The sequence below is a fragment of the Oncorhynchus tshawytscha genome, linkage group LG08, assembly GCF_018296145.1.
Source record: "Oncorhynchus tshawytscha isolate Ot180627B linkage group LG08, Otsh_v2.0, whole genome shotgun sequence".
In the NCBI taxonomy this organism is placed as follows: domain Eukaryota; kingdom Metazoa; phylum Chordata; class Actinopteri; order Salmoniformes; family Salmonidae; genus Oncorhynchus; species Oncorhynchus tshawytscha.
Genome location: NC_056436.1, coordinates 29,866,016 through 29,876,684, shown reverse-complemented (window position 1 = coordinate 29,876,684; position 10,669 = coordinate 29,866,016). Strand labels below are relative to the sequence as shown.

Genomic DNA, 10,669 nt, shown 5'->3' with positions numbered 1-10,669 from the left:
AGTATCTCGGACCTGCCTGGTGTGTTCCTTGTTCTTCATGATGCTCTCTGCGCTTTTAACGGACCTCTGAGACTATCACAGTGCAGGTGCATTTATACGGAGACTTGATTACACACAGGTGGATTGTATTTATCATCATTAGTCATTTAGGTCAACATTGGATCATTCAGAGATCCTCACTGAACTTCTGGAGAGAGTTTGCTGCACTGAAAGTAAAGGGGCTGAATAATTTTGCACGCCCAATTTTTCAGTTTTTGATTTGTTAAAAAAGTTTGAAATATCCAATAAATGTCGTTCCACTTCATGATTGTGTCCCACTTGTTGTTGATTCTTCACAAAAAATACAGTTTTATATCTTTATGTTTGAAGCCTGAAATGTGGCAAAAGGTCGCAAAGTTCAAGGGGGCCGAATACTTTCGCAAGGCACTGTATATATTATGACTTTCCTCTTTCCAAGGCTTAAACCAATTTGCTGTATTACAAAGGCAAAGGGAACAGCTTTAATGGAGAGGCTTTGTCTTGTAAATTGGATCCTCAATGTGACCGCAGGTGACCTTAGTCCCTTGTTGGTGAGCTGGGTAACAAAACCCTGTGGTGAGAATATTCTCAACTCTGTCTTTTCCTCTGTTTTCTGAGGATTTACCTCAGACTGTTGGCCTCCCTCAGTGATCAATATACCTTACCATAAAATGGAGCTCACATGTTAACAGTAAATTAAAATAAGGTCTAAGGCATTAGTGAATATAATTTTCTACAACTACTCTAATGAGGTCTGATCTACATTATCTTTATATTTTTTAATTGAACCTTCATTTAACTAGGCAAGTCAGTTAAGAATAAATTCTTATTTACAATGGCGGCCTCCCGGGGAACAGATTTTTTACCTTGTCAGCTCGGGGATTCGATCCAGTAACCGAAAGGTTACTGGATAACCACTAGGCTACCTGCCGACCCATTCTTGATTTTATATTTTCACATTTACAAACTCCAAATTTCTTAAAATAAACAAAAAAATGAACACTTAAAGTGAAATATGTAACGAGACAAGTAAACGTGACATAAAACGACAAAGCAAACATTGTTTGAAACGTGGCTTCCACAAGAAGCATATATGGCTAGAAGATATTCACATTTTAAAGCCTACAAACAAAATACTTGACTATGCAGTATATGCGCTAGAAAAGTGATAGTCAGGTCGCAAATAGTCCGTGACACCAACTGCAATACAATGCTGTCTGAACCGTGTGAATAAGAAAGACTTTCCACAGTGCATACAATGGTGGAAGGCTATCACAGGTTGCTGGGGGAACTTTTGGCTTTTGAGCTTCAATAAGCACAACATAAGACAACTTTTGTCCAGAATAACTAACTCTTAGTAATCCAGCCAGTGGCTACTGCCACCCCCTAGTATTCAACACCAGAGGGTTTTGTGTCCTGTATTGAGGTAGTGATGCCATTGGATCACATGAAGCAGAAGAACTTCTTCCACCCCCCACTAGAAAAAGTCTTTGCACGACCAAATAGTTTGAGCTTCTTTGCTTTCTCACAGGCCTTGTGCTTGACGGCAGCAAAGATAGCAGAGTCAAATGCTTCTTTTAGGTTCTTCTGGGTCAGTGCGGAACACTCCACATAGTCGTGGGCTCTGATCTTCTCTGCCAGACGCCTGGCCTGGGAGTTCACCACTGGCTTGACCCTCAGCTGGTCCAGATGGATAAGGATGCCAACATCATGCCGGAGGTCAGACTGGGTCCCCACTAAAATTATGGGTGAAGCAGAATTGAAGGTGCGGATCTGTGGGATCCATTTTGAAGTGATGTTGTGGAAAGACACTGGGTTGACAACACTAAAGCAAATGATGAAGACATCTATTTGATTGTAAAACATGGAGCGAAAATTATCAAATTCCTCCTGCAGAAAATAAGGAAGTGGCAGATTAAGTCATGGTATAAATATATTTTCACTGTAGCCAACATTTAGTGTTGCCATAATGTATTTGGTAGGCCTACTCATTGCATTGGCCTAGTTACCTGTCCTGCAGTGTCCATCAACTGGATTTGTACTGGAATCCCATCTACTGTAACCAATCCTGTAGAATAGAGCACATTTCACCACATGCATTCTCAAACCCCCTTTCACTCAGCCCAAGTTACTGCCAAAGGAAAATTGTTAAGGTACAGTATTTAAAGGATGCAAAAAAAAATGCAACTCACCGGTGAAGACGTCAAAGGCCGTCTGACGGTATTCGTTTGGGTATCCATTTGAGATGTAACTTATAATCATGCTGGTTTTCCCCACAGCACCATCCCCAACCAACATACAACTAATGATTGTCTCATTGTGCTTTCCTTGGAAATCATCAGGGGGCTGCATCATCTTATCTCCGCTACTGCGTTCACTATCTGGTGGAATTTCAGCAAAAGTTTAAATTCTTATCCAACAGAACTATCACTGTCTCATCTTACATCAAAGCGCACATGGTGGAAACAAATGTAGCGGATACTTTGCCACCTCCAGTTTGAACGAACAATGCCGCCCAATCAAGTTACAGCCCTCAATTCAACGCAAATGTATTTTCACACGCTTGATTTGCATAGTCACTCCTACAGCGGCCATCGGCCACTTGACAAAATATGGGACATTGTGGATCGATGGCCTGGATACTGTATGAATTTCAGCGCGAAAGGCTACCTATATCAAATCAACCTCTCCGACCAAGGTGCAGGAGTTGAGACAAACTTAAGTGAAAAGGTAATTTAGCAACTCTTAGTGACCAGAGGAAGCTGATGAGGGTTTCTTTATTGTTTCGGCTATTTTTAGAAGTTTACAGAGAAAAATGAAGGAGGCTTTTATATATTTCAGAAATAGCCTATGGGTTCAGGGACCAATTATAATCGCAAAACAAAATGATGGTAAATTAGTTACAAGGTCAGGTGAACAAATCAAATTATCAATGAGAGAGTTCTATTGTATTCTAAAATAAATATGGGTATGTGACCAATACCATTTGATTAATACCTGATACTGATGGTTTTGTCGGGACTGATGGTTTGTTTACATAGCAGGTTAGGAGAATGAACGTAGCCAAAGATGATCTATAATATAAGATAGGCGACTGACCGTTCTAACAATGGAAATGCATGTCTGCAAAGGTGGAAGGCAAGCGGGAGGACGCGGGATCATTATAGCCAATAGAGTGGTGAGGAGTAGTTTAGTGTCCGGAAATAATTTAGCCATTCATTGTAGTCGATCTGCGATCTGTAAAGTTGCTATTTTCTCGTGTCATTCCTGGACTACTCATAATTAACAAAGTCAAATTGAATCAACAAGTACGATAGTCAGTTGGCGAAAAAATAAGGGTGCAAGACTGTGTACATATATGGCTGTGTTAGCAAAATCACTACATATCCCATCGAACGAAGCGGGGAGAGGCTCACAGTTCAAAGACCAGTCAGAAACGTCCTGACGCTAACGTAGGCGCAATGACGCCATGATGTCCTTCGCCACCGTTGTTTTACGATAGATACCTCAGATACCTCGAATTAGGCAAGGTTGTCCTATCTCTCCGTACCTGTTTTTATTAATCACCCAACTTCTTGCAAATTCTTTAAATAATAGTCCTGTACAAGGTATTTCCATAGCTGGTAAAGAAATTATTAATAAATGTGAACTCATAGCTGTCAAAGATTGTGTGACACCTTCATATTATGGTATTCCAGTAAAATATCTTACATATTTAGGCATAACCATTACAAAGGATTAGAAGTCTAGAGGCTTACTAAATTTTAACCCTCTTATTAAAAAAACCCAGAAGCTAAATCAATGGCTACAAAGGGACTTATCTTTAAAAGGTAGAGTCCTAATAACCAAGGCCGAAGGTATCTCTAGACTAACATATGGTGTTCTATCTTTATATCTTGACAGTAAAATAAGCAAGGAGATAGACCAGATGCTTTTCAACTTTCTTTGGAGAAACCGTACCCATTACATTAGGAAAACTGTTGTAATGAACACTTATGAGAATGGTGGACTGAATTTTCTGGACTAATAATACTTTTAAGATCAATTGGATAAAAAATTCCTAAGAAGACCCACTTCTATCTGGAATTTTATTCCTCATCATGTCTTCTCTACTTTTTGTTGCCTTAATTTCATGTTGTTTTGCAATTTGCAATCCTATTGGTGAGCCAACTGGTAAATGCAGTGGGTCTTTTACTCAGTTATAAAGAATTCTTATCACTTTACAAGGTCCCTGTAACACCTAAAGATTTTGCAATTGTTTTAGATGCCATTCCCTCAGGTGTTGCTATGTTATTCAGGAACGTGACCCTCAGAGCCTACCTTCTATTGACCCTTTTGACTCATCAGTAGGAAAGATTTGTTTCTCTTTTGGTCCATTCAACAACAGAGCGATACGAACCTTGTTTCAGCAGGATGTTGTATTTATGTTGCCTTATTGGAATGGATTTATTGATAATATCTGTTGGAAAAAAGTTTGGATGTTGCCACACACATGCCTACTTGTTAACAAAATTAAGGAAGTTTCCTTTAAAATTATTCATAAATATTATCCTGCCAACCACTATATGAAGAAGTTTAAGGAAAACATCAACTCAAATTGCTCCTTTTGTAATGACCACCCAGAAACAGTGTTGCATCTTTTTTGGCATTGTATGCATATAAGAAAACTGGCAAGATATCAGTAGGTTTATAATTGAACACATTTATGAAGATTTTACACTATTGTGGAGAGATGTACTGTTTGGATTCTTTACATACAAAAGAAATAAGCTGAAACATTTTTATGTAATTAATTTCATTATTCTTTTGGCCAAATTTCATATACACAAATGCAAATTTACAAACAGAAAACCACATTTTCATACCCTACAAAAATAAATTGAACTGTATTTTAAGACAGTTAAATGCTCTACTAACAAAAAAGCTGTTAGAATTGTAGGTATATATATGTCCCTTAAGGTCCTTGTGTAATTGTAATGTGATATTGTACCCCCTAGCTTGATTGTCCATTGTTTGTAATCTATGTATGCTTGTGTTCCCTCATGTGCTTTATGTATTGATTTGTTGTTAATAAAATAAAATGTAAACATTTTTTTAACAAAAAAGATACCTCGAACCAGTCATGACTATTCAACAAAACAATACTTAATTTAAGTTTATTTCCAGCGAATTTATTGGTTACATTATTGTTTAACTAACAAAGGCGTTTGAAGTTGAGAGTGCAGTATTTATTAAGTTTGACAATAAGCACGAAAACTAGCATAGTTCAGCTAGCCAGCTAGTTTAGCCATGGAAAGATGAGAAAAGAGTTAGAACATAAATGCACATGTGGGCCATCACTAGGCTAATTCAGGAGACCGATGTAGTTTCTATGCCCTGATCTCAGGACCTGGCGGCGAAAAGTTTGATGAAACAATTCAGAGACTGAAACGAATAAATCAGATTACTTCTATTTAAGTAGATAAAATCAATATACATCCCCAAAATCAGCTATAATTGTCAATAGTAAAACAAAGCTTAAAACGATGTTTGAGTACGACCAAAGTGTTTTCTAACTAAACCAAGATAGACAATAGCTTGTCGTTTCAAATGGGAACAAATGAGTCAGAGGGCAGAACAAGCCAGGAGGTGGGCAGAGCCAAGCACGCTAGAGATATCCTATTGGTGCGTTCTAGTAGACATCTGCATATTTCCGTTAGGAAAAACATACTTTGAAGTGCTGTGTGCAATAACTCAATTTGCCTTTGCACTCCTAAACCGCGCAATTTTTAAAAACTTTTGCGATGGGTAAAGTCTACAAACTTAGTCCACTCTGTTCATAACAGATTTGATTTTGGGGAACAGAAAACTATTGAGATGAAATGTTTAATTGATAAGAAAATGTACAGAATGTCAACCAAAATCTCGTTCCATCTTCTCCCACTGCCCTCCAGTGGGCTTCCTCTCACTACCATATTTTTCCTCTCACTACAGTTTTGCATGATGTATACTTTGACACTAATTAACCATTTAGAATCTGAGAGTAAATTGACGCGAATCCATTGATAAAAGTCCGAGAGAGATTTTTACACACCAGTGTAAACCTTCACGAAACACAGCCCTTATTTTACGTGTTTCTAAAATTCCCTGTGGGGAAAATGAATGGAACAATAGGTTCCTGTTGCTAGGTTTTATGGGTATTATGACACGTCCGCTGTGGGGCTCTATCCAGAAAATTAATGGGGAATTCAATTCTATGAAAGGTCAGATATGCGTGTAAACAGCAGACCAAACTCCAATATAAAATAGTGATGCGAACAAAACAGCTCTTTTTCAACTGATCTTTTCGGTGAACGTCGGGAGTCGAATCCCATCGGTGAAAGAGACGTCATTTGGCATCCTGATTTGCATACTGCTAGTGCTGCTTTTTTAGCTCAAAACAACTTTTTTCTGCAGATAAATGACAAAATAATTATCTAAAGAGGGTGATAGTGGCGATAGTGCGTCAATCAGGTCCTCGCTGATTTTTCAGTGCAATTATTATAATTATTTTGCAGGTCATCGAATAATTTGGCGTGTTTCACAATCTGACATAATGGTATTGTAGACTACCTTTTGGGCTTTACATTAGAGATGTGGATTTTTATCAGGTTCTAGGTCGATTATCAAACATTTTGAACAAAAAGCCATTTGGGAGCCAAATGAGTCGTCTCTTTTTCCTGAACAGATCCAAATGTGCCGGCTCAACGAAAAGACTCGGAATGCCCATCACAAATATAAAATCGTTGCCGTAATGCCACGTGCGTCCACTTATATCAGTAGGCCTACATGTGTAGCATAGTAAGCATTTCACTGTCTAAAGCTGTTGTTTACAAATCATTATAAAACTTCTGTTCGATCAAATAAGCCTCACTTACCAAATTAGCCCAAACATAATGTGTTGACCAAAATTGACACTCTCTCATAGACCTCCTTACAAACAATCCCACTTGGTCTGTTTATCGCAGATTGTGGGCGGAGTTGAGCCTCTCGCTTCAACTCTTCCTCTCTGATGTAGCAGGTTTGGAGAACTAGCACAGTAGGTTAGGAGAGGGAGGTTAGGAACTGATGGTTTGTTTACATACCAGGTTAGGAGAATTAGCGTAGCAGGTTAGGATATTATAATTAACGTGGCATGTTAGGAGAATGAGGTTAAGGTTAGGAAAAGATTCAGAGTTAGGCTTAGCTAAAATGCTACAGTTGTCAACAACTGTTGTCCCCGACGCGATAACTAGATGGAGCTGTAGGCCTACTCCATCTAGCTACAACCTATGATACTGATGGTTTGTTGGGACAGATGGTTTGTTTACATTTCTATGGTCAACATCCATTGTGCTCTAGTTGCTGAAGTCCTAATAGAACAAACTATAAAAACAACAACCTTTAAAGCTGCAATATGTAACCTTTTGGGTGACCTGACCAGATTCACATAGAAATGTGAGTTATAGATGTCATTCTCATTGAAAGCAAGTCTAAGAAGTGGTAGATCTGTTCTATGTGTGCTATTTCTATGCTTCCCATTCTTAAGTTTCATTTTTACTTTCGGTTTTGTACACCAGATTCAAACAGCTGAAAATACAATATTTTTGGTTATGGAAAATATATTTCACAGCGCTTTATATTGTACAATTATTATCTGCACTATACTTGCTTGTTTTGTCACATAAACTGAAATTAGGCGAACTATTTGAATTATAGCAACCAGGTAATGCCGGAGCGATTTCCTCATAGCGCATCTTTAAACAGATATCCCACAGTTATTAAACCAGGCCTACATATTTCACCTTTTAGGTGACCTGTGAATGCAGTTTAAAAGTTTACTGGAAAGGTGCTCACATGACTCGATGTGCATACTGTCCTGTTACCAGATAATAATGTAAACTGATTTACTTATTGTAGTTTGACTGTGTACTGTGCCATGTAGTCCTATAATGTGTGCCTGTCACCCGTCTCTGTAAAAGGCAGTGTTGTTCTACTGTCAGACATAATCTCTGCATCTCCAACCCTGTTTGTGTGGCATGCTCCCTCTGTTCCAGACCTGTTTTTGGTTCCTCTCCTCTCCCAGGTCTGATTGTCCTCTGAAAAAAAATAGCTCAGTTGTGTGGACATTGTGGCTCTGTCAACAGCTGGACAGTTGCTTTTTGCTCAGCACAGCTGTCAGATGCAGGCGCAGGATCCTCTGCTACAGCAGCATGTGCCAAGTTCCACTGCGGTGGTGGAATCGTCTCTGTTGTGATTTGCTAGTCTGACAGATACATAGAGGCTCACCTGTGTTAGCCTCCACAAATGCCTTCACACTTGTCTCTAACATATACATGCAGATTCCAGAATGCCGAACAGTCCCTTTACAAGTCAGAACTTCATTTGTACTTACTCTGCTGGGGTTCCTCTGAGTTCATCCTTATGCCGTTGGAAATTTGAGACAAAATAGCCACAGGAAAGTATTATGAAACAGACTTCAAAATGCTGGTCTCTGTGTGCGACTCTCACGGTCTGTTTGTCATCACTTGATCCAGGCAAACGCACACAACGTAAATACATGCACCAGATGTACACATAAACCAAGCTCTTGCAGGTGTTTACATGGTCTTGCACTTGTGCCTGGTGATAGAAATGTGTTAGAGCCCTCATGGTTGTGTATGCAATCATTCTCTTGATGAAAGACTACAAATTACAACTTCTTAGTATTTTGATTTACCTGATTCACATCATCTGATGATAAATTAATAAGATTAATGAATAAGATGTATTTTTAATGCACATATTTGATTGAATCTCTACGATGGCTTTTCAGTCTGTGAGGGACACAGTTATGTATTAATGAAGTTGTTTCACCACAATGTCCTAGTATATGCCTACTGTGCAGAAAGCACAATATGTGACTTGGGACAGTAGGGATATATTTATGGGGGAAATATAGAATTAGATGGACTTCCTTATCTATTGAAGCCTGCAGGAAATTCTGGGAGCATTGTGTTGTAAGTTCTCTATTTCCTGTTTGACATTGTTCCTCACTCTCTCCCCCTCTCTTTCTCCCACCTGCAGTGTGAGTGATAGGGATTGTATTCCCCTCCGTAGCAGGACAACATCTCTTCATGGCATCACCAGTCTCCTAATCTCAGTTAGCCAGTCTCCATGCTGCACTTTGCCACCAGTGATTGACAGGGCTCATTCCCACATCCAAGGTAACACTGCCATACACAGGAAACAGACCGTTATCATTGGATTTCCAATTTCCCTTTTCTGAAATAGCTGCTCTTGACATTTTTGACCTACCCGCAAGTTTAGTGTGATTATATAGCTTGCATGAAGTTGGTGACGAAGAATAGTTTTTGTATAAATGGAGTACACTTATTTATTTGCTGCATATACCGACCTGTGCTGTAGGGGTCAGCAGCACTCTGTTTTCAGGATGATTTGACAGTTAGGCTTCATTGTACTGCCCAGTGTAGAGCTGCTTAGTGTTTATAGTTCCCACGCCTCAGTCACTGTAAACATGTTTTTGATACACAGTACCGACCTTTTTCTGTATACCTCCTGTGTGGTTTAAATTGTTAACTTAATCTATATGTGGATGATACTGCAGCGACTGTATGCTACTGTTGATCTGGCTGTGTAAAAACTACAGTCAGTTTCATAGCTATGCAGGAATCCTTTGCTGATTTAAAACTTGTGCTTAGTTAAATAAAGGTCAAATAAAAAATTAGATGGTTCTCAGATTTAAGTTTTCCCGCATATAAATACTTAGGCATGTGAATTGATGTGGATTTGATGTTTAAAAAACATACAGATGAGCTGGTTAAGAATTTAAGATTTAAAGTTGGCTTTTTCTACAGAAACAAATCTTACCTTTCTCTAAGTCGGCAGGAAATGTAGCTGCCTGCTGCTGCTCTTAAACCTTTGGATGCCATCTACCATAGTGCCCTTCATTTGTTACCGGCGGCAGCTCCGATACTCATCAATGCATACTGTATCAAAAGGTTGACTGAACTTCGCTAAGGACCCGTAGATCTCTTTGCTGTTGAAGTATAGACACCTGAGTTGCCTAACCCGTTCACAGGATTGGTTCTCTTGAGGTTCCTAGGATCTCCATCAAGCTAGGTAAATCTGCTTTTAGTTTTAATGCACCATATTGCTGGAACAAAATTCAAAATACATTTCATCTTTCTATTCTGATTGGGGATCTATTTATTGATCAATGTAACTGTTTTTCTGGGTGATATGTGATGCATTATTTGTGCTGACCATGACTGTGCTTTTGTATTCTTATATGTATATACACAGTATATATTTTGTGTTTAATATGTATTTTATATTGTATTATATAGGGCACATTTGGAAAAGAGACCTAGGTCTTAATATGTCTTCCCTGTCAAAATAAACGTGAAATAAAAATCATTAGTATTCCACAGCTCTGTATCAGCATCACCAGACATGAGAACTATGTCCTGACACAGATTTGAAGAAGTAATCTGCTTAGTAATGGTCTCTGAATGGATATCTGCAGGTCACCATAACAGAGTCTACAGTGCAGTAGTGTACTGGGCTCCATTCTCAGGGCTATCCAAGCTGTGGTCTGTGAAGCAGCTTTAGAAAATATATACAACAGTCAGCCAACCTAAATACATTTGAA

The 10,669-nt window shown here is 38.8% G+C and overlaps 1 protein-coding gene and 1 long non-coding RNA gene across 2 annotated transcripts; one reads left to right on the top strand and one right to left on the bottom strand.

Annotated features, from left to right (window-relative positions):
• Nucleotides 1-375: 375 nt before the first annotated feature.
• On the bottom strand, nucleotides 376-7,038 carry LOC112256677 (rho-related GTP-binding protein RhoV). The gene is made up of 4 exons (XM_024430087.2): nucleotides 6,915-7,038; nucleotides 2,211-2,399; nucleotides 2,028-2,086; nucleotides 376-1,908 (listed from the first exon to the last, which is right to left on the bottom strand). Exons 2-4 carry the CDS (start codon nucleotides 2,371-2,373, stop codon nucleotides 1,462-1,464), a joined length of 669 nt encoding a protein of 222 aa, XP_024285855.1. The 5' UTR covers nucleotides 2,374-2,399; nucleotides 6,915-7,038; the 3' UTR covers nucleotides 376-1,461.
• Nucleotides 6,193-10,434, top strand: LOC121846891. The gene is made up of 3 exons (XR_006083882.1): nucleotides 6,193-6,260; nucleotides 9,082-9,221; nucleotides 9,897-10,434. It is a non-coding gene; the product is annotated as an uncharacterized LOC121846891 (long non-coding RNA).
• Nucleotides 10,435-10,669: the final 235 nt, after the last annotated feature.